General features: G+C 51.8%; 1 protein-coding gene across 2 annotated transcripts; it reads right to left on the bottom strand.

Annotated features, from left to right (window-relative positions):
• Nucleotides 1-2,097: 2,097 nt before the first annotated feature.
• Nucleotides 2,098-27,059, bottom strand: PYROXD2 (pyridine nucleotide-disulphide oxidoreductase domain 2). 2 transcript variants are annotated; one of them, XM_037496613.2, is made up of 16 exons: nt 26,728-27,059; nt 23,444-23,463; nt 21,028-21,121; nt 20,871-20,944; nt 15,530-15,685; nt 13,562-13,715; nt 12,330-12,391; nt 12,132-12,229; nt 9,872-10,013; nt 9,347-9,481; nt 8,367-8,439; nt 7,957-8,113; nt 5,695-5,849; nt 4,863-4,969; nt 3,124-3,244; nt 2,098-2,370 (listed from the first exon to the last, which is right to left on the bottom strand). In XM_037496613.2, the coding sequence occupies exons 1-16, from the start codon at nt 26,852-26,854 to the stop codon at nt 2,300-2,302; spliced, it is 1,746 nt and encodes a 581-aa protein (XP_037352510.1). In that variant the 5' UTR covers nt 26,855-27,059; the 3' UTR covers nt 2,098-2,299. The 2 variants fall into 2 exon arrangements, with proteins under 2 accessions (XP_037352510.1, XP_037352511.1); XM_037496614.1 differs by lacking the exon at nt 2,098-2,370 and having other exon boundaries at nt 3,166-3,244; nt 5,695-5,764.
• Between the last annotated feature and the right edge of the window lie 107 nt (nt 27,060-27,166).

The raw sequence follows: 27,166 nt of genomic DNA, 5'->3' as shown, positions 1-27,166 counted from the left end.
GGCTTGTCCAGACACATTTGTCATTCCTCCAACTAGGACATCAAATTCCCCTGGGAGCCGTAAACCTCACATCTCTCCCAGATTGGAACACAATCACCCAGAGGCCTTCGGGGCCTGAGAGGTTGGGCCCGAGAAATAATGACTGCCAGGTGAGTGCATGTGCTCGCCGAGCTTTTACACGACTGTGCCTCAGAGGAAGTGTTCCCCACTGCTTTGGGGAAATGGACAGCTGTAAATCAGGTGACGATATGGCGCTGACTTGTTTATCCTTGTATTTTACATGCTGGAGTCGGCAAGGGACCCGTTGACCCACATATGGCCAGTGTGTAGGGTCGTCACTTTGGGGGAGCTCACCCCCAACCTCCACTCAACCAGAGATGTGTGCAGGTGCGCTTGTAGGAACGGAGGCACCCCATAGGGCTGAGCCCCACCAATTGTGGATCTTGGTCTGGACAAAATGTTATCTTCCAGAAACTTGAGACAGACAGGAAATCAAAACAGTGGGAAATTCTTCTTCTCAGTGCTAAAGCTGCTCTTTGCCTCTCACTGGCCTCCGCAGAGTCCCTCCTCCTTTAGAGGAAGGTTTTCCTGAGCAGCAGGTACCTGGTAGATATAATGGGGAGTCATTCAACTCGAGTAGACAACGTGAACGGGTAGCTGGTGCTAATTGGCAATCAAGGCCAAGGTTACATTCAAAGTCCCATAATAAGTTATGGTACATTCTTGCTAGAAAATATTAGGCAGCTATTAAAAATAATGTTTTCAGAGAAATTTCATGATACTGAAAAATGCTCATGACATGAAGTAAAATTAAAGAAGGATGTCAAACCACACACAGTAAACCCAGACAGGTGTGAATGTAGAATATGATCCCAATTATGTAAAAGGCCAGTCAGAAATATTTTAAAAAGGTAGCCAAGATTACCTCTGTAGGTAAGATTATAGCTGAGTTGTATGTTCTCTCTTGTTATATTTAAAAAATTTCCTACATTAAGTTTTGTGACTTTGCTTACCAATAAACCCTAATCATTGATTTTTTTTTTTTAAGTCCAAGTTTGATGTGATCTGCCCTAGGCTTTTGGAGATTTAGAAAGTTCCTATTTGTTATTCAATTCTGCTCTCTTCAGATCAGGTCTTAGGAAGGGTGGGCTCTCCAGACCAAGGTAGATGGAACCCAGACACATCTATTCAAGATATTAGCTAGCACCTGCTAGGTTAAAAAAATATCAAAAAAGATTAACTTCCGCAGAATACAAACAATGACAACAGCATCTTCATCAGCAATGTTAGCACCAAGACCCACACCTGTCTGTGTTTACTGTGTGCCAGAGCCCAGGCTGAAATATGACCTATTGTCTTCTCTGATCTTTAAAACAATCCCCTTTCAGATGAGAAATCAAGCTCAGCATGAGTAAGTAATGAGGTGACTATAGCCTCAGCTGTATAAATTTGCCCAGGGAAGGGAGGAAGGAGATGCCGCCAGGAAGATTCTGCCTCCTCCATTGTTGGGGCTGCTCTGGACCTTAACCTTGGCTGTAGAAACTGGAGAAGCTGGTTGGAAGACTGCATTAGCTCGGGCATATTTGTGTGACTCGTTCTGGCCAAAAGTGATAACCCAGCTCACTTCAGAATTACACTGGTTTGTATCAAAATATTTTAGCAATGCAATGAGTATGGCACACGAAAAGAGGCTGAAGGCTCCAGGAGGCCCTCAGCTGAGTCTACTCAGTAGTCAGCCCCGACTGCTGTCTCCCTGAGTCTGGTGGTTCTGACAGCTTGAGATGCCAGGATCATTCCGGCCTGTGACCCCTATGGGTGACTTTGTGGGTCTCTGGAGAATTGGGTTCCTTCTTACACCTTGCCGGGAATGTGACAATAGATTGGGTCTCACCAGCTGGTAGTTGGGGAAGGGATGCTTGCATCAGACCCTTCTGCTGGTCTAATGGACTGTTCAGAGATGTATGGAGACTAAGCATTCCAAACAAGTTTATCTGCCTATTATTGCAGGATCATATGCAGACACATAATTATTACACATTACCTAATGTGTAATACTTTGAAAAAATAATACTTTGAAAAAATATAAACTATGTACATTATACATTGCTTTTAATTAAACAAACCAGTTCATGAAATCGTGGGTGCAAGTTTGATGAGTATAAATGTCACTTGTATTTAGTGTAAAATGAAGCTTGAGTGGCGAAGACACGTTGGCCGCTTTGCCACATCCAGAGAAGCTGTCCAGGGGAGACTTCAAAGCTAAGGGTGGGGTCTTCTTCCTGGGGCAGCTGGTTCAGAGTCACATGCCCTTGAGGTCCCCGAAGGCCACGTGGGCTGCATTGCGTCCAGCCGCTCCCATGACACCTCCTCCTGGAAGGGAATCACTCTGAACCGCAGCTTTCCTCAAGTGCCTCTCCCTGGCCTTTCTGCACCTGGCTAGGGAGCGGGCAGGGCCTGGGCTTGGGGAAGAGCCAGGGGCTAAACAGAAGGGGGATGCCTGAAGGGTGGTGCCAGGGTCTGGGGTCTCCTCCATGCTGCCTGCAGCAGGGCTCTGGGGAGGGGCCCAGGGGCCCAGTCCAGCAAGTGCCCCCTCTAGGTCTGAGGGGCCATGTGCTAGACAGTGAGACTCTCAAAACTGAAGTACAAGGCTAAGGGTGTGAGGGGGAAGATGTGGAATACGGACCCTTTCAGGGAGGAAAAGGCCCCCAGAGCTCAGTGTGGCTAGGAAACAGGGGCCTGGTAGGGTCCATCAGACTTGGGGTAGGTGCAGGGAAGAATTTCAAAACTGAAAAATTGTACCGATTCTTGAAGATCTATAAGATGGGTGGGGCATTTAGGGACATGGGTGTCTCACAACCTAAAATAGGAATTTGGAGAGTGGGCACAGGCCTCGGACCACAAGAGGAGGCGGTGGGCACTAACCTAAGGTGTGGCCAGCCTGGGGGAAGCCTCGAGCCTGTTGTACGCGGAGAACTCCGAGTAAGGGGCTGGCTTGTTCTCCTGGGAGTTCCATGCCCCCTAGCCCCTTCCCTCACTGCATCTCCCCTTCACTGTCTCTGCAAGCCTCTGACCTCCTGCCAGCCCTCGCAGCCCACGCAGGGAGTGGGACCCAGGGTCACTCACCAGGATGGGCCCCGCTTCCGCAGAGATACAGGCCCTGGAGCGGGCAGCGGTAGCTGGAGTGCAGGGGTACGGGGCGGGCGAAGTAGAGCTGGCTCAGGGACATGGCTCCATGGAATATGTTCTGCAGAGGCAGGGCCGTGGCCGTTAGCATGGGAGTGTCATGGTCTTTATTGCCTTCCCAGCTTTCTTCCCCACCCCTCTTCTCCAAGGAAGGTTCTTCTCCTTCCAGCATATTTTCTTGGGTTGTTAAGATGCAAAAAAGAATAGGCCCTCATCCTAAAGCTGGGGGCGAAATTTCCCGGAGGCATTTATTAAGCAGAAAGAAAGGTTAGGAGCAGTGCAGTATGCGAACAAACTGAATGGGAAAGACAGCGGAGACTGCAGAGGTTTTGCTGTGGACCAAGAATCCCCCTTGCTCTGCAAATAGAAGAAATTGATTTTTTTTTTGTAGCTGGTACATGCTTCTGCTGGAACATGGTTCTTTGGTCCAAGCTCCAGCAGGATCACAGAGATGGCCTGCCAGGGAGAATGGCCCGAGCTGGGTTCGGCTGCACTGTCTTTGCATGAAGGGAGGCGTGGCACAAGGGAAGATCGTTACTGTGAGGTCTGAACAGGAAGACCAGCACCTGCTGGCCATCGCCAGGGGGATGTCCTTCTCCCTGCCCCTTCCATGAGTGGCAAAGTGAGCTCATCCTCTTCCTCAAGTCTGCTCCCCACTCTGCTCTCCTCTGCCCAGCCCCAGGGGATAACACTTCCCCTCCCTGGCCTCCAGCAAGATCCTTCACATCCCTGAGCCTGAGGTCTGCATGCACAAAGGAGGCCAGACTTCTCCACTCTGCCTGCCCCCGCCATCCACACCCAGCATTCCTCGCCCTGCCTGCCGCCTGGCCCACTTTGCTCTGCATCTGGACCAGCGATGTTCAGTAAAAATATGTGAGCCACCTATGTATGTTGTTTTAGGTTTTCTAGTAGCCTCATTGAAAATTAAAGAGAAACAGTGAAATTAATGTCAGTCATATATATTGTCCCAGTTTTCTGAGGTATAATTGACATATAACATTGTACAGTTTCCAGAGTGCAACCTCTGGACCACTGGACAGATGTGTCTGTTGTGAAATGACCGCATCCATCACCTCGAGTAGTTGGTCTTTTTCTTGTGATGAGAAATTTTAAGGTCAACTCTCTTAACATTCAAATATGTGATGCAGTAGTGCCAAGTATAATAATATGTTAACCCAATAGATCAAAAAATTATATTATAACACGAATCAATATAAAAAGTATTGATGAGACATTTCACACCTTTTTCCCGCCCTGCATCTGTGCTGCCTGGTATGTATTTTACCCTCGATCCCATCCCACCCTACCAGCCAGGCAGAGGCCCTCAACACCTGTGCAGGCCCTTGGCTACTGTCTGGGGCCCAGCTGGAGCCCCTCCTCCAGCCTCAGTGAGAGCCTCACACATCCAAGTCTGAGGACAACCACCCTTAGAGAGGAGCGCCCTCTGGAGAAGGTCAGGTGGCGGCGGCTGAGCTGGACGCCCCTTCGGCAGGGCCGCATCCTGGTGGGCTCGGCAGGTGCTGTCTTTCTTGTTTGTATCTCCCCCAGGCCCTAGGCCCGACCACTCCCCTGTCCCCAATCAAGGCTGGGTGTGGAGGGACAAGAAGAGCCAAGAGGGCACACTAGGGGAGGGGGCATAGGGAGGAAAATGTAATGAGGGCCTCCAGGTTGATACTCACCCCACCCGGGAGCCCAAAGATTCTCTCCAGATCAGGTGGTGTGAGGACGTCTCTGCCCACCACAGAGCCCTTGAAGCCAGGGGCGTAGGCCTCGATGCAGTCGAACACTGGGTGCCGAGCAGCAGGGAAATGGGATGGTATCAGGAGAAAGAAGAGGCATCAGAGCTGTGCAACTTGGCTCATTTATTAAAACTCATTAAACTCTATACCTTTAAAATGGGTTATTTTATCATATGTAAATTACATCTCAATAAGCAAAAATCAAAAACAGTACACGAGCAAGTAGCTAAGTGAGCACAAAGACCATGGATCTCAGCCTCTTCTCCCTGACTCTTTCCCACCTCCTTACCTAAACGCAAAGTTCCTTGTCTCTCCCCACATAGGCAAAGTTTTGTTCGCCTCATTGCTTTGCTCAAGTTGCTTCTGTAGATTGGAATGCTCTTTGCTGCCTGGTCAACTCTTATTCATCCTTCAGAACCCAGTTCAAAATGTCCCTTCCTTCTGCAAGCTCTGCTCGTCTCTCTGGCTCATGGCTCTCTCCTTTGTTTCACACACTATGTTGCACTATAAGACTGGATTCCTTATTAGGGTCCCCCACTGGACCATGAGCAACTTGAGGGCAGGAACTGTGTGATTTTACTTTCTTAGCCCACTGCCTGAGCCCTGCAGGCAGTCACTGTGTTAACCTGGGTTTCCTTGTGTACTCCTCACCCCTTGGGACAGGACCTGTGGGTGTTGATTCTGAATGGGAGAGTCAGCAGGAAAAGAATCCAGTCAGGCTGCAGGGCCAGCCCGTTACTCTGGAGACAGGACAGTCTCTCTTGTTCTTTACCTTTGTCTGCATAAGCATTTCTCTCCTGCTCGTCCCAGATCTTTCCTCCAGCCAGCAAGTAGGGAGTGTACTGAGTGAAGAGAGAGATGACGTGGCAGCCGGGGGGAGCCAGGGTGGGGTCCAGCGCGGAAGGGATGCAGAGCTCAATCATAGGTCTGAGACACAAGGGTGGGGTGAGAGCGTTCAGGGTGGAAGAGCAGCCGCTGCCTGAGGGAAGGGGCTGGGGCGCCTCTATGGGGTGACTGGGGACCAAGTTACTGGGTGAGATGACACCCCAGCAGGACCAAAGCACTCTGAAGAGCCATGGTGGTTGCTCCCCTGCATGGGCTCGTGGGCCACTGAGAGTGTAAAGCACCCTGGGGAGCTCCCAGTCCACCCTCAAGCAGCCATGGCTCCAGGCCCGCAGGCCCCCAGGGTCTCTGGGCCTACCCAGCCCCTGTGAATGCAGGGCCTGTGCTGACCTTCCACCACACACCCTGTCCTCTGACCAGGGGCTCCAGGCTCCAGACAGACAACATGCATGAGGGGAGAGACCAGGTTTAAGACAGCAGGTTCTCAGGAAACTGGATTTTAACCAAACTTCCCCCTGTCTGACAAACTTGTCCCAAGCAGGTCAAGCAAAAGAGAGTAGCTGGGGCTGCCTGACACCCAACAGAATAACGTGCTATTTCCTGCCCCTCCCCACCTATAACACCTGTTCTACGTGGAACGCATTTTCCCTCTGCTGTCCAGATCTGACCATCCTTCAAAGCCACATACCCTGCCCCTTTTCCCCACATCCCTCACTTAGAACTTTTCCTCTGAACTTCGGTGCCCACAGGCATCTTAATGGTAATTTGTCCAAACCCAAACTGAAAGCCTAGCATCCCCTAAAACCTGCTCCTCCGTATGCACACATTTTTCTTCTCTTCAATAAAGGGAAACACCCTCTTCCTGAGGCTCATTTTTGTTGTTGTTGTTCATACCCCATTTCTAGCCCATCAGCACATCTTGCCAGTTTTATCTTCAAACACCCAACACCCGGACCCCTTACCACTTCTGCTGCCCCTACCCTGGTGCAAGCCCCTCCTATTCCCTGGGACTCTGCAATAGTAACCAATTACTACTATGAGGGTGCCCTAACCTTCTCCACACAGTGGCCAGAGTGGTCCTTCTAAGGCCTAAGTCAGGCCCTGCATAAATTTTCGTGAAGTAAAAGCAGAATTCATCAGCAAGGCCCCAGGGCATCTAGCAGCTCTCGGATCCTCCTCCTACCACTCCCTCCAGGTTCTCGTTCACCAGTCACTCTGGCTCCCCTTAGCCTCCAACACAGCAGCACACTGCTGCCCTAGGGCCTTTGTACCTGACTTTCCATCTGACTGTTCTTCCTCAGACATCCACAAGACCTGTATTCTTACTTCCTTAGGTCTCTCTCAAATGTCATGTTATCAGATAGGACTTCCTGACCTCCTTAAAAGGACTAGCAAACCCTCCCCAACCTGCTTCTCCCCACACCATCAGGCATGCTTTTTTATCGTCTTATCTCCCACCAGAGAAGGTCACAGTGGGCCAGAGGATGTGTTAATTCTGCTGCTGTGTAGTGGCTGGACCCTTGACTTAAGTCTGGCGTGAGTAGGGGCCCCAAGGCATGCTGCTTCACTTCAGGGTATAAATAGTTGTGTGTCTGTCCAATGATAAACTTTGGATCCTGTATCATGTCCCTGCTGGGCCCTAATTCCCCCAACTTGCTTCTAAAACAGAGCCTGGCACGGAGTAGATTCTCAGCAAGTCTTAGTGGGTAACCGCCAGTGTGGGAAGACACTATTCCTGTGATGTCCTGCCTGCCCCAGGTGGATGGAGTTACAGCTGCTGACGTGGGAAGTTTTGTATGAATGTGGTTTATTGGTGATAAGTAAGAATATGGGAATATGGAACGGGGTGGGTGGGGTGGAGTGGGCTGGGGGAATCCAGTGAGTGCGAGCACCGTGAAGGTTGCTGAATCACAGAAGCTTCTTTTCTCTCCTAGAAAGCATTTTTTCCAGTTCTTACCAAATTCCAATGCTGTTTTGATCTCTGCCAACCTTTGCCTCTCCGCTCCCTGGCCAAATGTGTCCTACTTTCCCCCTTACCTGGCCCCCAGAGTTCAGTTCCTATCCTTAGAACTTACCTGTGGATTTAGGCAGGCCCCCAGCTACTGTGAATGTTTAACGCCAGCAGGAAGAGGCCATCCCGGGGCTCTGGAAGTGCCCTGACCCTGGCCCTCGTGTGACAATATCCACCTACCTGCGGGAGGGCAGGCCGTCCATGGCATCCTCAAAGGCCTCGTGGAGAAGGAGGGTGTCCTCGCAGTTCAGGTGGATGGAGCACTGGTGATGGGGCAGCGGCTGGCCGCTGGGAGCATTGGGGGCTGCCAGGAAGCTGGGCAGCCGGTCAACAGCCACTGAGGAGCCAAAAAGGAGAGTCAGGGCATAAAGGCCTGGGTCCTCAGCACCTCGGGAACCCCCTTTCCTAGTCTTCTCCCTGCTTGTCCAAGTGGTGGACCGGGAAGAAAAGGTTTGAAAACTCATTTCACCTTCACTGGGGGGCAGGCTAGAGGTCAGAAAATAGAGATGATGACAGAGGTCTCCAGACCTGGAGATTTTGTCCTCAGAGACTGTCACAAGAGACAGCTCCGAGTCTGGGATGCCTCTTACCATTGATCTTGGTTACAGGTGACGAGGTATCCAGTTGGGAGATTCTCCCCACGAACTCCTCAGGAAGCCACTCCTAGAAGAAGTTTCCAGAAAAGGTCTGGGTATCCCCAGGCCTCCAGGGGGCTGCCTTCTTTCTTTGCTTAGACTGGTCCCTCAACCTCTATCTCCAGAAATCCTCGCTGCCTTTCAGAGCTCAGCCAAACCACCTCCTCTGTGCAGCCCTCTGGGACCTCCTGCTCGGTGCACTCCTTCCTCTGAGCCCCAGCGGGAACCACATGGTAAACAGCCCAAACAGCTCTTGCTTTGGGTGTGTCCAGCAATCTGCAGGCTTCTTTTTTCCTTTGCTCTGTAAGCTCTTTGAGGTCTTGATTATCTCCCAATTGACTTAATAAAATGATTTTGAATTAATATTTGTTGAGTTTTATTAGTGAGATCACTTAGAAAAAGTGATACTTTTGACCCAAGAACAGCCCCACGAATGGTTGGGAGCTTCTGCTCATAGGTGTATTATCTTATCTTTGGGGGACAGAGAAGTCATGATTAATTGCAAAAGTTGCTCCAGATCCTTCCCACTCTCCCCCCATATACATGCCGCTTTGTAACATCCTTATTTGAATCTGGGTTTGGCCCAAGTTAGCAAGTAGCATGCAAACAGAAGCCTGGAAACGTGACTGAGTTTGCTCACTTTTGCCCTCTGCCAGATGCTAAGAACATGCCTGGAAGATGGTGCTGGAGGACAGAAGACCACGGAGCAGAGCTGAGTTGCCCTGGTCATGTGGGTGGAACCGTCCTGAACTAGCTCAGCCAGTCAGACACAGCTAAGGCCGGCAGGCCCCACTAGTGGAGAGAAAGACTGGCTTTCTGCATCTAGACAGACTTGCACCCCCCACCTGATCTAGTCCTGGCTGTCTCAATCCCCCTACTTGCCACGCCCTGGCCTGACAGACACCTTACCTCCCTCCTCAGGCCTCGGGCCTCACCTGTGGGGCCAGCTTCAGGAAGGTGATCTGTGGCGACGCATTGGACAGCACCACTTTGCTCCTCACCTCCGTGCCATCCTGTAGCACCACTCCTTGGACACGCCCTCCACTGCCCACCTGTACCTTGGCCACAGTCTGGAGCCCAACGGAAAGAGGTTTCAGAAACCACCAGAAAGGAAACCCAAGTTGGGGATTTCTCACTGTCTGCATGCCCCTCAGGCACTCACAGCTTCCTCATCCAACCGGGCCTGCCCAGCTCCCCGCTCCCTGTGACACCTTAGCCCACCCCCTCCAGCGCGAAGCCTCAGCCAGAGTGTGGGTCAGTGGCCGTGAACTCAAAGACGGGCAGCAACAGCACTGTGACCTGGCCAGAAGCTGCTCAGCCACTAACCAGCCACAGAACATTCACCCTTGATTCCAGCCCTACCTGGTTCCTCAGTAAACCAAGGGACCTTCTGAATCCCAGACTTGGTTCTATCCTGGGGTCTCTGCCAACAACTAGGGTGGGAGTAAGGGGCCACTCACCTTTTCAGTGAAGATACTTGCTCCGTGCGCAGTGGCTGAGCTGGCGATGGCATTGGAGAGGGCACCCATGCCACCTTCGACGTAGCCCCAGGCCCCGTGCACCCCCTCCAGGCCCCCCATCACATGATGTAGCAGCACATACCTGAGGACAGACCAGCAGAATCAGGGATGGGGGAGGGGTAATCTCTGCTGAGTTCTCAGTGCAAATCTCCCTTCAATTTTGTACCTTTAGCCTCTCCCCGCCCCCATCAGCCCTTCCCCACCGACCTGGAAATGAACTGGAAAGGGCAAGAGCCTTTTGCCTCCCGCGTGACGTGCTGGCACAGCACAGAGGTGTCTGTGTGCAGACCTTTAGTGCCAGAAACACTGTGGTTTTGCCCAAACCTGCCGCTCCAGCGCTCTCCTGAGCTCCCACTGGATGGCCACCTAGTCGCAGGTATCCCAGTTGGATGTTTCATTCCGGCAGCCATCTTAAACCCGGCCTCTTCCCCAGCCCCCAACCAGCTGCTCTCTCAAAATTCCCCATCTCAGCAAAGGCACCTTCAGTTTTGAACAGGAACATGGTTACACCCTACTTGCTCCTCACCACCTGCATCCAGTCAAGAGCTATCAACTCTGCCTCCCGAGACATACCCAGGGCCCTGCTCCCTGCTGCCTCTTCCCCGGGCCAGGCCACTCCCTTCTCTTCCTTAAACTGCTGCAGTGGTTTCCTCTATTTCTCGCCTGCAGACCTCTCCTCCACAACCTGGAGGCTGATGTCAAAGCTCAGCTCTGCTCCCCCGCCTGCTTCTCTTCTTCAAGTGTCAGTTGTTCATCGCTGCTTGGAGAGGTGAGTCTCCAGAAGCAGCCCCAGCACTCCTGCTGCTGACCGGCCTCCCCCCTCACCTGCTCCCCCTCACACTCCATACTCCTCCCAAACTCCTTTAGGCCCTTGAATGGACCATGTGTTGCTTAGAACCCAGCTTTTGCGCATGCTGCCTAGAAGCCCTTCCTTCCTCATCTTCTGTTTAGCTGATTCCTTCCATGCTGGAGTCTCAGATGGAGGGGGTCTTCCTCACGGCTCCTCTGATCGAGACCACATCATTTCCCTGCTTTGTTCCCCTGTGAAAACACTCACAGACTCCATTATCATTACCTGCTCTGTGACTACCTCTCCCATGAGGATTCAGCTACTCCCCAGCACCTAGTATCTCCCCAGCACCTAGCACAGGCAAGTACTCCGTCAATATTTATTGAAGGAATTAATGAAGAAACAAATTATTTAAAGGCACATTTCACAACAGAGCAAGAGACCCACAGAGACGAGGATAAGAAGCTCCAGCTGGAAGATCCAAATTGGCTGGTGGCTCACACAGCTTGGCTAAGGGGTGGCAACTGCTGCCAACCCCCTTTATCATGGCCCCAGGGACTTGGGGCTTGGCTCACTGTGGTTGGAGAAACCACTTCCAAGGGGTGCTCTGTCCCTTGAGAGAAAAGCCACATTGACAGCTTCTAGCTGCGTCTTCTGGTGTCCTGGAAATGGCCCAACGCTTGGCAGCATCCTCGAACCCAACACACACACACACACACACACACACACACACACACACACACACACACGCCTCCATTCCTGCTCCTCTTACAAGGGCTCATTAAGTCAGACCACGACCGCAGGCTCCGCTGTGTGTGACTGCCCCCTGTTGGATCGGGCCGGCAGCGCAGCCCGCGCGCACACAAAGGGAAGGCGTCAGGCCCACCTGTGAAGGTGTCTGGGCCAGTACCTGTCCTGCAGCCCAGGGAGGGCGGAGGGGCGGGCAGAGGGAGTGGCGTGGGTGCCCCAGGAGGGGAAGAGATGGGAGGAGGAGTGAGAGAGAAGAGCGGAAGGAAGATGCTCATGTTGAGATGTCACAATGGGAGGGGGGAGAGAGGCTTCTCTCACTGAAGCTGAAGGGAGAAAAATGAAGGCTAGAAAGGAGGAGGGAAGAAGAACACCAAGGAGAAGGGAGAGGAGGAGAGAGGAATGGAGGAATGGAGTGGGGAGGTTTGGGGGATCAAACAACTTGCCTGGAGATTAGCGCTGCCACTTACTAACTGCCTGACTCTGAGCAAGGGACGCCTTCTCTCCAGTGTTGCTCTGGTTGCTGACCGAGTTGTGTTTGGGGCACTTGGCCTGGAGCCCGGCTCACTGGGTCAGCTCAGAGAGTGACAGCATAACCAGTTCCTAACAGCTCCTGTTGGGAACTCGCCCCACGCCTGCAGCCCCGCGTCTGCCTTCACTCACCCGCTGCCCGGAGTGTGGGGGCTGGTCATGGCTCCAATCACTGCGTCTGTGGCCAGCGTGGCTTTTAGAGGTTCAGACTCGAACCACTGATCCAGCACCTGGGACGGCAAAACGGCAGAGAGAAGGGCTTAGGAGCCTTGGGAGGGAGGGAGGGCCCCCCACTGTGTGGTCCTGCCTGAAGCTGGAGGGGTCTCTCACCCTGGTGATTGGAGCCGTGAGGACCTGGTAATACTGGGGCAGCTGGCCCCCTAGGATGCGGCCTAAAAGAGAAGATCCATAAAACATAAACACAAACTGAGACAGGCAATAAGGAAACACCTTGACCTATAATGTCTCTGCGCTTATTTCTTGATCTGTAAAACAGTCATTTCATGCCCCGAAGAGCTATTGTGGGCATTAAATGAAATATATAAAGCATTGAAAGTTCAGAGGCATTCAGTACATTTTGGCTTGTAGCATGATGTCTGGGAAAACTTGTACAGTATTCCTTCCTCTGAACTCTGAAGACCTGTACCCCAGGAAGGTGCCGGCTTGACAAACCCATTCCTCTGATACTGTTTCACACCATCGCAGAGAGAAACTGGGTACGAAGATTTCGAAGGCAGCGATCAGCTCCACCAGTTATCGCCCCAGCACCTAACTTGGTGTCCAGCACATCACAGTTGCTCGATACATGCTTACTGCATGAATGTTTATTGTCAGCTTGTTGCTCGAAGGCCCTGCTCTGGTGATCTGGGAGGCAATGTCGACTTTGGGCATCTGTGATAAATCTTCTTCACCCTTCCCCCGTACCCACATTCCCAGGCACCTCTGTATTACCTCCTGCTGTAGCGAGCCACCTGCCCTGCACCTTGACTGTGGGCTCATCCATGGGAGTTGCTTGGCCACTGGGCTGTTCACAGATGTGAGGTGCACACTGTGGCACTTGCCCTCTGTGCATCTGCTGCTGATGTCAGAAGGCCATGCCAGGACCAGCTGGCGCTTCAGAAGAGGATGAGCAGCCCAGAGCAGAGCTGCCCCTGCCGATGTGCCCCAGCACGTGCCTGGGACCAGAGTCCAGCTGAGATCAGTTGAGCCGGGGAGTCACGTGAGAAATAAATGTTTATTTTTATGTCATGACGCAGCCCCCTGTCACCCGCAGTGGTAGCCAGCACCCTGGATTGATACCCCTCTTTCCAGCTTCATGCCTTTTCCTGTGGTCATCCTTAAAAAATGAACAACTTGCCCATAAACCTTGGCCTCAGACTCTATTTTTAAGGCACACCAGGCTAAGACCTACTTAATAAATAAAGTGCACCAGGCAGCCCCTTATGGATTAATGGCAGTTGGCAGGCTGCCCTGGAGACTCAGGCTTATGTCCAGTCATGGAGAACAAGGGCTGCGTTCCACGAAGGTCACTCATCAACCCTGACGCCGCACTTTGGACTTACCTGCCTGCAACAGGGGCTTGAGGGTGGAGAGCGACTTGAGCCTCTGCACCAAGGATCCCTGCTGAAAGGCCGCCGTGTCCACAGGGGGAGCATCCAGCAGAGGGTCAATGGCTAGTGCCAAGCGATTCATGAACTCCTCGTATTTGGGAAAGGCCTGGAACAGAGCCCCGAGTCAAGGCCCCATTGCCTGGAATCGCACCAGGCATTGCACCCACACTCTGTTCTCCATGCTACCCTCAAATAAGCTGCTGAACCTCCCAGCAGAGGCTTGGTGGTACCTCAGCCTTCATGCCTACTGTGGCCATGTTGAGTTACTCTCACTCCTAGAGCTCTGTGCTGCTTTAATGCTAAAAGATCAGAGATCCTGGGGGTCAAGAGAGTCACAGGTGGTGGCAGGGACAAGGGTAATGCCAGCCAGGACCACATATTAGCCACAGAGAATGGGCAAGAATCCTGGGATGTGGGCTCTGTGACAAACCCTGAAGCCACTTGAAAGTCCTTCCTCTTATCCTGTCTTTCTATACATGACTGGTAGAAGCAAGCTCTCTTGTGCTGTGTTTCCACATGTAGACTGTTCTTTCCAGGCGTGCACAGCTCCCACGTCCTCTCTCATAAGCAGAAATAGGAGGCTGCACCTCTTCACTCCACAAATTCCACAACTGAATCCATTTTGACGTCCTGGTTACCACGCCCACCTTCACTGGGGCGACAGGAGCAGGGACAGGGACAGATAGCCATGCATGAGGCCCTTTTTGCTTCTCTGCCCAGAATTGTTAAGTGGGATCATCTAGACTCATGGGTATACACATGGGGTTTTAATAAGGTTACCAAAGCAAAGTTCTGGGTGGAAGGACATTTGAGAAATCTCTATGAAAACGAAGCTAAACAGCTTTCTCCACAGCAGGCCTTTAAGATGACAATGCACAAAGAAAACACCAGAATTTGGACCCCTTTCTTAGCACCACACAACCAAAAGCAACACACAGGGATTGTATTAACCCAGGTTCTTCTTATAAAAATATCCCCACCCAGATCTGAGCTGATGCTGCACCTTTAGCTTGATACCCAAAAGACCTGTCAAAGGATCTTTGTATATCTGCAGAATCGATCACAGCAGGCCCATTACATAAGTCAGTGACTCATCAACACAAAGGAAACTCAACAAATTCCTTATAATGCAATCCCACTTCATGCCAACAGAACCTTCCTTGTCTTGGGCTGCAAGGGAATTGGTGACAAATTGAAAGCATATTTATTACAACTCTCTTGTCCTAAATTCCTGATTGTCTCTGGTCATATATTTCTTTTTTTGTTTGTTTGTTTTTGGTTTTCTTTGCTTTAATATTGATAACCAATTGGAATTCAGTCTAAAAACTGGAGAGATGGAAGGCACTTGCAGTAGAAGCACATACCGGTAGATTCCCTTTAGAAATTCAGCAGGTCACCTAGCACAGGACACACAGGTTTGAGGGTCTCCTATGTCCACAGTCTCAGTCATTGTCCATTCCTGGCTCTTTGCAGTGTCCAACATCAAAAGCCAGGAGAGGGCCTCCCTGGTGGCACAGGTGGTCGAGCGCTGCACCATGTAGCTGTCCACAGACTCTACAGCGTGGGTTCCATCCCGGCCACCTAGCAAGAATCCCACATGGCGAAGCAGGACTCTCCTGTCTCGCCCGCTGCTCCTCTCAGCAATGTATTTCGTCAGTCTGCCTGTTCTGTTCTTTGCTCTGTCTCTGGTGAATCCTCTCACCCTCCTGTGCATCTGGCCTGTACCCCGGTTCTTGTATAAAAATAAATAAATCTTTTTTAAAAAAAAAAGGCAGCAGAGACTGGTTACCTTCTAGGGCAGGAGGGGTGGTCCAGCCAAGCCCCCATGGCCTTTGGACACCGTGTTCTAGGACAATTCCAACAAGAGCCCCCCCAGGCTGGAGAGAGAAGAGGATATCAGTGGCTGGTCGCATCCCCTACCTGGGCATCCTTCTGTGAGAACTGGGCGATCTGCTTCTGGTTTTCTGCCATGTTTGTACCCAGCAGAAGGGACCTGGGCACCTTGCTTGCTGGGCCTTCTTCCAGCATGGGGGTGAAGGAGTAGGGGTTTCGAAGATGAAGCCGCAGCCCATGTTTCTGCAAAACACAATTAGCACAGGTCTTATTTGAAGGGATCTATGGCTTTGACCCGTGACCTTTCTCTGATTGTGTTTTTGACTGTTTAGGTACCTGCATGTAGGTTCCCAAAGCATGGGGTCCTGGTTCCTACTTTTTAAGCATTTAAAAAGTCCTTGGGCCTTTCCTGGTGGTGCAGAGGTTGAGCGCTGGGCTGCGAAGTTGCCCGCAGCATCTGCAGCGCCTGTTCGATTCCTGGCCACTGGCGAGGGTCCCACACGGCACAACAGATCTCTCCTGTCTTGCTCACTGCTCCCCTCAGCAGTGCATTTGGTCGGTCTGCCTGTTCTGTTCCCCGCTCTGGATCTGGTGAATTCTCTCACCCTCCCACGCTTCTGACTGTACCCAGTGCTTGGGTAAGTAAATAAATCTTAAAAAAAAAAAAAAAAGCTCTCTTGCCCAGCCACCCTACGACAGACCACACTACACCACACCAAGCCACACCACACCACACTACCTGTGCCAGGAGTGTGCTAAGATTGACAACGATGACCTCACAACAACTCTGTAAGCGTATCATCCTCATTGTGCAAATACAACAGCAGAATTTCAGAGAAGTGACATCATTTGTCTGAAGTCACATTGGGAGGTGGATCTGGGTTTTAAAAAACACATCTCTGTGACTCCAAAGCCCCGGGCTCTCAGCACTAGACTATATCTTTCCCCACTTTAGAAATAATTAAAATTTAGAAAGACACAATAGAGCAATGGTTATGTGAAAATCCATACTTACAAGGTAGATAAATTATTCACATCAAAAAGTTTTATTTACTTTGCAGACTCATTTACTCTGGGGTCATTTTAAATGAAGTTTCCCCTGATGCATTTAAAATATGAATTGATTTACAAATATTTGATTAGCACACAGAACTTTCTAAGAGCACACCTACCTCCTCAAAGGAGGTACAGATGAAACAAAATATACCTGTGAACTTCCACAAAGAAGACTTACTCTTCCCACTAGAGGTTTCTTTTTCCTAAACCACTTTATTGAGGTATGATTGACATTAAAAAGCTGTATGTATTTAATGTATACAACTTGATATCTGGACTTACAGAAATTTCTTTTCCCAGATACTTGGCCTGCTCCCTCACCTCTTTGAGGGCTGGCTCAATGTCAAGCTTATTAGCAAATCCTCCCTGCTCACCCCACAGTCTCTACCCCTCATTCTGCTTTATGTGTTTCAAAGCACTAACACAACCTGCCTTGCTGTTTTCTTCCTTCTTCCCCAGGTAGAGGTAAGCTCTCTGAGGTCAGGGGTATTGTCCCATGCTCAGAGCTGTGTCCCCAGCATCTAGACCCAGTGTAATCAATTCGTCTTCTGTGAACTGAATGAAGGAATGCTTCATCACAGACAGGTACACAGGCATGAGATCTAAGAGCAGAAATTTTAGGAAACACGAGGAAACCAGAAAAGAGCTTTCCAATAATTACAGCTGAATTTCCCTAAACTGGAGTCTTTCCAGATGGCAGGACCACCACCAGCTGAGTGTTTTGTGGAGGTGAATCCAAACACTGGTGGGGGCAGGGGCTGAGGGACCTCCAGGGTCCTGTCTAACACTAGGATGGAGAACTTTGTTTCTAAGTTAGAGGAATTTCCAGCTTGGTTTCTCTTAATACAGTGAAATCTATTCCTCCTTTTCCCTCACTGTGGCATCTGACCCACCACAAGTCTCACCAGCTCTGCCTCCAGGCATTGACCACTTCCCTCCATCCCCAATGCCCCTCAGCCTGATCCGCCATCTTGTGGAGCCGCCATCTTGTGAACCCCTCATGGACACCCTATAGCCACGCTGACTCCGCAATAATCCACACCCTCCCTCAGGTGGAATGACGTTTTATAAAATTGTGAATCCCATCACTCCATTGGCTGATTAAGCACCTCTACTGGCTGCCCACTGCGCTTGGGTAGAATGTAGTCTCGTCCTCATGCAGGCAGGTTTGTGGGGTCTGGGGTGCCCCTCTCCCTGCCCTGTAACAGTCACAGCCCGCAAGGCCCTGTCTCACTGGCCCCTGCCCCAGTCGCACACCATCCACTGCCTGTCCTTCGTCTGCTCAGCCACACTGGTTTTCCTTTGGCCTTGGGTCTGTCCACCTCCACTTCCCTCTGACCAAAACACTCTGTTGGTTCTCTCTGCTGCTACTTCTTAGCACTTGAATGTCAGCTTACATGTCACTCTGCAGGGAGGCTTCTGGTCATAAGTCCAGGCTGTATCGTACTGCCGCATTCCTTTCTCCAGGTAACACTCTGCCTCAAGTTCCGTTACTAAGATCAGAGGCCTTGTCTTCCCGGCTCACCCGCGTTCCTTAGGGCCTTTCCCTGGCCCACAGGAGCTTTCATTATTGGATGAGCACATCAATACCCACCTCCCCCCAAAGGGACCAGCAGAAACCCCAGAGTGGTTTCAAGTATAACTGATGGAACACAAATACGATTTTTTACGATTCCAAGATAATCTTTTACAAAGTGAGCTTTTGCCTTTCTTGATTTACTTATGTGGTGTCAGAATAAGAAGAGGAATTAAATCACCATTAGATGATATCCATTAGCATTTGCATATTATGCAGCTGTCCTCTATAAACAGAAACAAAACCTTCTAATATACCCATGAGATTTCTCGGTATGTGCATGCATCCTGGGGGGAAATTGTTAGGAAGAGACAAGGTGTATCAGAGATGTGGAGGTCTTAAGGGGTGTCATTGTCAAAGCTGTAGCCTGGGGGCCTCCTGTTTCAAAATAGTCACGTCCAGCCCCACTGGCTCAGATCATTGATCAAGAAACCTCAAGCAATCTCCAGTTTGCCTCCAGTTTTCCAGGTCATTGTTGTGGACCTGACAGTTTGAGAGTCCTGCCTTTCAGAGATTTCTAGGAGAAAAGCAGGAGCAAATGAATACAGTTCAGACCCAGAAGGTTCTTGGGGGGCAGGGAGTGAAAGGGGTTGCCCCTTGAATGAGGTCAAGGCTGGTCTAGGGAGAGCTGGAGAGGCAGATGCTGGCTGATAAGGGATAAAAATGTACCCCTTCCCCTCAGGGCAAAAGCATTGCCCTCCCAGCCTGGATTCCATGGCTAATGTGGGGCCATTATAAAGTCAAACTTAGGATAGGATCTGGGTGGATAGAACAGGGAAGTCCTCCAATCCAGAGCTCACACTGACAGCTGTGAGAACTGAGGCCCAGAACACAGGTCTGAGTGATGGGCCAAGGTAGTGGAGCGGACAAATGGCTCAAGAATGGCAAAAGGGCACCAAAGTCAGCTGCACATGCCAGTTGAGGGCTCGGTCTGACTGGGTTCGGGGCTGGAGTGGCACAGCCTGGCAGGCAGTAGCCCAACCACAGTTCTGTGAGCCGCCTGCTCCTCTCAACTGTCGCATGGGAGCGATGATGCTCCCTGCAGTGACCAGGCCCTGAGCACGCCCTGCACTGTGATGAGCAGACAGTCACTACCACAACAGGATGCGAGGTAGGCATCACCCCACGTTATAGGTGAGGAAGATGAGGCACCTGGAGGCCAAATCATACAGCTGAAAATGGCAAAGCAGGGTTTAAAACTGGCCAGTCAATTCCAGACTCTGTCATCTCAGGCTGGAGCTGCAGAGTTCACGCCTGTGACCCTGTCCATTGCAAAGGGATAGAGGTGCTGAGGTGGCACATTCTGCCTGGCTCAAGAACAAGGAGGAAGAGGCTGCTAGCTAGACCTGGTTCAAATTCTCTGTCATTTCTTGGTGAGTGAATTTACCCTCCCTCAAGATCGGTTTCCTCATCATAAATGGGAGACACTAAGAGGTAAAAATCAATTGAACATTAAGACTTATAGTCCAAGATGGGAGACACTGGTGAAATCGGTGCTCATTTTTATTGTTTTGGAAACAGATGATCCCTGAGAGTTTATTGGCCCTACTGTGATGCCTTCCAGGCGGTCACTGTCCCCAGAAGGGGTTAGCTCTGTGCACCAGGCAGCAGGACTGTCTCCTCCAGGCTACATAATCCTGTTAATGTAGTCCAGAGTCAGAGGCCAAGTCTTATACTCAATCCACTTGGGAACTTCTAGTTAGAGGAAGCCTGTGATAACTCCATTTTCAAATAAATGATTTTTTTTAAATAAAGAGAATAATCATGAGAGAATTTCTATTCTGTGATTCTTAGTTTTCACATTACATTTTTTCCAAAGAAGGAGCACCCTCCCTGTTGCCCCCTCCCACTCCCTGCACCACGTCTGCTACTGTGCAAACACCTCCAGCTCCCATCTGGTGTGGGCTGAAGACCACAGGCCCTTTCCCAGGCCTTGGTTAGAATTGATCCAGTCCTACCTGGTGCTTTCTCCTTCTCTTTGTCCCTCAGGGGCTTTTTCATTATCTAATTCAGGGAATTCGCTATACAAATCAGAGCAGCCAAGAGCTGTGAACAGTGGTTGAACATCTTATTGATTTCAAACTTTCCACTTAGAGCAAAGTGAGTGCTAAGGTGCAGGCAGCTTCTCATAAGATGCCACAGAGGACCCTCTTCTTTGAGTGCTGGGTGACAGAGGCACCAAGCTGGCGGCTGCTAAGTCGGCTCTGAATTTCTTAAAGGCAGCAAGGGGTGAAAGGAACCGGCTAGGTGGGGGTGGGGGGGCGCAAAGTCGGGCCAGCCTGTGGACTGCGGGAGACTGATTAAGAGAAGTTGGCAATGGCAGACCCCAGTCCTTAGGCCCCTCAAACAGCCCCAGATTCAGGGGAGGTGAAAGTCCCTGGGGTCCAGCTTCTACCTCCAAGCTGCCCAGATGGTACCAGGATCCAAAGTTCAATGAGGTCAGAGATCAGGTGCAGGTTCTGAGGCAGCTTTGCAAACTCTGAGGCCCTGGGCGCAGGCAGGTTTCTACAAGGAAAGCCTCGGGGCAGGGCACCAGCCAGGGCTGTGTGTAGGAAGGAGGGCCTGAGGTAGACAAAGCTCAGGCATTGTCAGGCTTTGAAGAAATTTCCCAAGTTTTCAGACACTGGGTAGGTGGGCTAGACAAAATCCTGTGGAAAATGCCAAGGAGATCATGTAGGGTTGACAAATCCTCCGAAGGAGGCAGAGCTCAGGGGTCTTCACTCCTGGGTGGGAAGAGGAAGCTCCCCCCACCACACCCACACCTTCAGGGCAGGCTGGAGCGGGAAGAGGACCTACCTTCAGCTCTAGGTCAGTGTAAATCTGTGGCCTCAGCAGGCTAAGGAGGTAGGACGCTCGGGAGAACTTAAACCCTGAAACAGAGTCGGACAAAGACAGTCACCATCGGTCACCAGTGGTCCCCCCTCCCCACCCCACACAACCTCTTGGGGCTCACCTGAGATGATCTCCTCAGTGACAGCAGCACCCCCTACTATGTGGCGTCTCTCGAAGACTGCTGTGTTCACCCCCAGTTTCTGAAGGTAGGCTGCCTGCGGGGCACACCGGGCCCACCCTCGCAGGGACCTGGCTACAGGGCCTGCGTGGCCCCTGGCTCCTGCCCCTGGGGATTCCCTTGTAAATTCCCACTCTCCCAGAGGCTTTCCAAGATCCTACAAGAAGCTCCTGCTCCTCCACTTCCTGGGTGAAGCTGATCTGCCCTCTCGAGTTGGGGGGCCAGCCTCGCCCCTCGGGGGCACCAGAGGTAGCACAGTGAACTTGTTCTGTAAGTGCTAAGCCAGACTGTCTCCTTCCAATCCCCTTACTCTCTTCCTGCAGGTGCAGCCCAGCTCATCTGGCCTCAGTTTCCCCATGAGCAAAAACGGGACTGATGAAAATAATAACCACTGCATCTAATAATATCCACCCATGAAAATAATAACCACCAGGTACACTGAGGTGTACCTGGCACCTCGGACACACTCAGCAAATGAAGATATGATCACAGCACAGCTTTATTTGGGAAGCTCTAATTAATGTTTCTCTAGTACCTAGAGGGAAATCAATAAGTGTTGGTTGAATCACATTGGTCCTGAGTCTACAGACCTAAAATGTGGGCCTGCCTTCCCCCACCACCACGGTGATGGCAGGGATGGGTAGGTCTGAGGTCAGGCATTTAAGTTCACTTGGCAACAGCTGCCTGCCAGACATGTGAGTGCATCATTTCATCTGACCCAGCTACACCCCTAGAGGTAGGCATGTGATTCCCCCCACCTCACAGGTGAGGAAATTGGGGCTCAGTGAGGTGAATAGCTTGTCTCAGATTCAAGAAACTGATGAGTAGAAAAGTTGTTGGAATTGAACAGATGGCTGGACGTAGGGTCAGGATTCCTGACACATCCTCACGGGGAAGCAAAGAGGCCAGCCTGGCACTAGGAAGCCGGCCCGGCCCTCAGAGGTGTCGCTCTCTCAGGACCACAGCCTCTCAGGACCATAGCCTCACAGAGCCACCTCACCAGGGTGATCTGACCGTGAGAAACTGAGACAGGGCAAGTCCCTTCACAGCTTTGTCTATGCAAAACAGACCAGGGTCTCTGCCACCTTCGCCCACACTGCCTGTCCCCCACCCCAAATACCAAATGGCCACAGTGAGCAGCTGCTGCTTCTTCACCAAGAGCTGCTCTCCTCAGCCTGGGCTCCCAGCCCTGGACCCAGGTCTATCGACGTGCCAGGTCACGGGGTTACCCCCACTTTCTGACAGCATCTAATTTAAAACAACCCCCTACTTTCTTAGCTCCTCCCCATATCATCCAGCTAAAGTATGAGTGACTCGTAGAGTAGCTTCCTCCTGACACCCTCTTACTGAGACACCCCATCCTGGTTCCCCAGGGCGCTGCCTCGGGTCACCAACCAGCTAGATTAACCGCAGGGGGCCCTGGGTCTTTGACCGAAGGGCATCTGTGCCAGGTGTCCTTGCCAGCCTCCCCAGCCAGAAACCACCATACCCAAGGGCGCCCTCTGCGTCAGGCTTTGTGTGCCAGGCCTTAGAGCACCCGAGCCGCCTCCCTTAGGACAAGTCTGCGTGTTCCTCTTCTTCCCATGACCCAGAGGCCCTACCAGTGACTCTCCTGACCTGCACAGATAAAAAGTAGCAGAGCTGGGAGATGAACCCATGTTTATATTAATGTAAAATTAAAGTTTAAATTACTGATCGACCGAGTTACGCGTAAAATGTTCTAGTAAAACTGCTCTGTCCAGGCGGTGAGAAGTTTCACACAATCTTGCGCTCCCTTCACGGCTAGGCCTGCCTGTGTTGACATCCCAGAGCTGATGCTCCTTCAGGAAGACAACCGTGTTTGTCCTGAGGCCTCAACAGCCTCCCCCACCCACCCCCCCAACCCCTCGGCACAGGCTGTGGCTTCCTAGAGTACCGGACTCAGGTTTGAGAAGCATCGCCTTGGTGTAGTCCCGGGCCTGGCTCATTTTGGGACCTAGAAGCCTACTGTGTTGGGGGCAGAGCCCTGGCTCCCTGCTGACCAGGTTCCTCCCCATTCTCAGGACTGTGTGCTCCATGCGGGGTGCTCCGGGCTGGCACATGATCTAGCCGGCGTGCACAGAGCTCTCCACTAGAGAACCCCCTTTCTGGAGTCGGAGGGCCCTGCCCAGCCCCAGATCCTCAGGCTTTGTCAGTCCCACTCTTCCTCGCCTTTCCATTACCCCTTTCGAAAGCTCCTTGAGTCTCTCAAGGTTATGAGGGAAATCCACAAGCATTGGGGTGGGGGCCTGACAACCTCCTTAACTGCTGCTCCTTAACACCCCGCAGTTGCAGAGAGCCGCTGGCCAGGAACCCGGAGAAGGGGGGGGCGCATACTCACAGCCACCAGCCCGTTGTGTCCTGCAGCGAGACAGGGAGGGGGAGGAAAGCAGCACTGGTCAGCGGCAGACAGACGCATTCCTTGAGGAGCACGGTCACCCACCCTTGACCCCGTGCCCACAAAGGCCCGGGAGAGGCAGCCGGGACTTAGGGGAAGACTCCCTTGCCCCTGCCGACACCTGGGTGTTGGGAGAGCAACTAGCTGCATAAAACACCCGGTCTGTGGGAAATCAGAAAACTCTAGTTCTTGCACCGGCTTGGAGAAAAGTCTTGTCACCCTGGCCTGGCCAGTGGCTCCTTGGTGGAGTGAGGGGCAGGGAGGCACTCAGGGCCAGTAGACGAGTAATGTCCCACAAAGCCTGGCCTCCAGGCTTCTGTCACTTGGCCATGTGAGGGTGATGTTGGAGGGAGGATGGGGGTGTGGGGCTGGGGGGACCTGGTCTGCTGATGCCAGGGCCCTGTCCAGCATGGAATCACGGGAGCCCCGGTGAGTTCTGGTCACGTGCACAGTTGCTGTCATCTGTGACTTGTGTTGCCCAAGCGCAGGCCACAGTAGTGCCCCAGGAGGCGTTATTCACAGGGGTTTGTCTTTGTGACATCCCAGTGTTCCCCAAATAAAACAAGTATAGCTGAAAACGAAGTGCGCAGTGCTCCAAGCACACTAGAGTGATGAGGAGTGTTTCAGAGGTGCCAGCTGAACAGGCATATTTATTTCTTGTACATTTCATTTCTTTCCAAAAATCTTAAGAGGACAGCCCTTGAGTAAGGAGCCCTGAACTTGGCTTGAGACCCCATGGTCCACGCCTGACCCCCTCCCCTCTTCTCCAGGAGCCAGGGCTGCTCCAGCGTTGAGAAGCTTCAGGAGCGCCCGGGGAACTGCAGAGCCCACCCCACCGCAGGGTCTGCTCAGCAGGCTGGGGAGCGGGAACCTGGAGTGGGATTTCTGAGGCAAGTGGGGGCCCCCTCTCTCCTCACTCGAAGGAGAAGGTGCGGTTGCTGGTGGAGAATCCTTGTTAAACAAACACCCTGGCAGATTTCGGGGCGGGCTGCTGGCCTTTCCTGAGTCACTTGGCATATGTTTCTCCTTGGTGAGAGAAGGTCACTCTGAGTCTCCAAAGGTGTCAGTAGATGACTGTGTTCTCCGAGTCCAGCTCGAAGGCCATGTTAACTCAGATGAAATGCTCAGCCATTCCCTTGACAAACACCCATAAAGAGGAGAGCAGCAGTGACCCGCGTGACGGATCTGTTCACGGCTGAGCTGACTTTGTTTTACATTTTCCACACAGAGACTCCCAGAATTTTAGAGGTCATTGAGCCAGCTTCTCATCCATTAAAGGAATCTCCAAAATGGAGTTTTTCAAACCTCTTTGATCACGAGCCACAGGAAGCAAATCCACATTTTTACACCGTGACCTGGCATCCGCCCCACAGAAACAGGTTTCATGAACCAATGTGAAATCTCATCATGTGATAAGCAGATGATGAGCTATGTGGAATTTTAAAATGCTGGCTGGCAGGCTATTTTTGTGTATTTTTGAAATTTTTCCTAAGAAAATTCTAAAAATAGGCTGGATGGGACTCACGGATTGCAACCTGTGGTTCGAAAAAGTCTGCTCTCAAATACATACAACAGATTAAGAGGCAGAGACCATCCCGGCTCCAGCTGGCTGCTGCTGTTTGCCAAGGCAGGCCCTCACAAGTCATTTCAGTCACCTTGAGCCTCAAGCTTCTTCATATGTAAAACAGCAAGGATGCCAGGCCCTTGCAGTGAGGAAGGGAAAATAACCAACAATATGTGGAAAGCACCTGACTCTGGGGTGATTTGCAATAAATGGTAGCTGTTTGTCTTTTAATTAGTACTGGTCATAAATCTTGGAAAGCTAACAAAGGCTTCCAGGCAGTCACCATATGTAAACCTACAAACACACAAACAGACCTCAAATGACAAAGGTCAAGGACCCGACTGGCCAGGACCCTCTTCCTTCATGCTCCCTCTGCCCCTGCCCTGATTGGGCCTCCCCTTTGCTCTTCTGAAACTGCAAGCCCGAGTCCAGGGAGCCTCAGGTAGCATCTTGCAGGGGGCCCTTGAGAGAAGCTGCTCTGAGTTCTCTGTGTGGGCTGCAGCTGCCCCATGGGGTCCACCCGGAGTGTGGGTTAGAGGTGCTGACTTCTGGGAGTCAAGTCAACCCTCAGAACCCTAGTCTCTCCGTGCAGGGCGCAGGACCTCTCAGGGCCATCTTCAAGGTGGCTGCCAGCTGCTCATGTGACCTGTCGTACTCTTTAAGTGAAAAAAGTAACTGTCCCTTAGGAACGATCCGCATTTACTAGTTTGCAATCACAGTTGGCTACTGAGTTTGGTGAAAATCACAGAAACTCAGGAAGAATCAGCTGGCTGCCTGGAATTTAGGGTATTGTATAGTTAGTGTGTGCTACATGCTTAATTTCAGCATTTATAATAAACTGAAGTATGTCAGTGTGTGCACACTTTTCCCAGGAGAGGTGACATTAAACATTTACGGACACATGTAAATGTGTCCGTAAAAGATGAAGAAATGCCCACATGGGGAAGCAACTTTAAAGCTGTGCCATGAGCACATTCTTCTTCTGGGCCGGTCACTCTCTCTGCATAAACTCAGTTGGAAATAATGTCAAAAGCTGCAGTTTGGATCCTTGGTGACTGTGATCGGGCCCCAAGGAAGGTGCCCTGGGCCTGACCTCACAGCCTCAGCCCAGTGGACTCGGGCACGCTGAAGCTGGGGCCAACAGAGCATAGCAGGATCCCCGTAGCAGATCCCCCAGGGGTGCCAGGCAAGGGGGCGTCACCCTCTGCAGAGACATGGCGGGATCTCTAGAACTGGTTTGTTTTCTCTGACTCCCCTTTATGAAATGATTTGGTTCCTCTGGAGATGGGTGACCTTAGTGGTGAGGTGATGGCAACCAGAAATTGGGGCACTTGGGGGGCTGGACTTCTGACCTTACCTACCATTCGCTTTCCAGGAACATAGCAGCAGCTAGCTGATTTCTGCAGGAGATACATGGAAGCCCCTGAGCTTACCTGGACCTCCCTGGTCATTCCAGATGAGAAGACCATAGCTCAGAAAGGGCAAGCATCTGCCTCAGGCCACACAGCAAGTTGAAAGTACAGTCAGCCCCCGAACCCTGGTGCCAGCTGGCACACTGGTGGGCTCTCCAGCACAGCCCCTGCTCTCGCTCCAGCATAGCCCCTGCTCTCACGCCAGCACATGCTGGGTCTGGCTGCCCTCTGTCTGGCTCAGCCCGCTTTACCTGCTCCTATCACCACCGCGTCGTACTCTGGTTTCAGGTGGCTCCTGGCTTCCGAATGAGTGCTCCTCCAAGCTGGGCAGGGGGAGGCTGCTAAGGCCCTGCTGAGTCCTCTGATACTTGCAGCCATTTCTTCCCAGTAGCAGACCAGGGATTTCCTTGTAATCAGCTTTTTGTGCAGTCTCAGGCCAGGGGGAGGAGAAGTGGGGAGGCAGGAAAACAGGAGGAGCTGAGCCTGCTGCCCTGTGTACTTGGCCCTGGGCCAAGACTTCGCAGAGGACAGAGAGCAGTTGGAGGCAGAGTCCACGGAGGCACACACAGGGCAGTCTCCCCAAGCCCGGCAGGACCCTGCCACCTCCAGGCCTCAGGAGAGAAACCCCTGGGCTGGTGATTCTCTAGGGCTCCCACACGGCAGGCGCTGTGCTGACCAGTGGGGTACCCT

This window comes from Talpa occidentalis, unplaced genomic scaffold (assembly GCF_014898055.3).
Source record: "Talpa occidentalis isolate TD23 unplaced genomic scaffold, MPIMG_talOcc4v2.1 talOcc4.8, whole genome shotgun sequence".
NCBI lineage: Eukaryota > Metazoa > Chordata > Mammalia > Eulipotyphla > Talpidae > Talpa > Talpa occidentalis.
The sequence above is the reverse complement of the archived record's forward strand: the minus strand, read 5'-3'. Positions and strand labels throughout refer to the sequence as shown.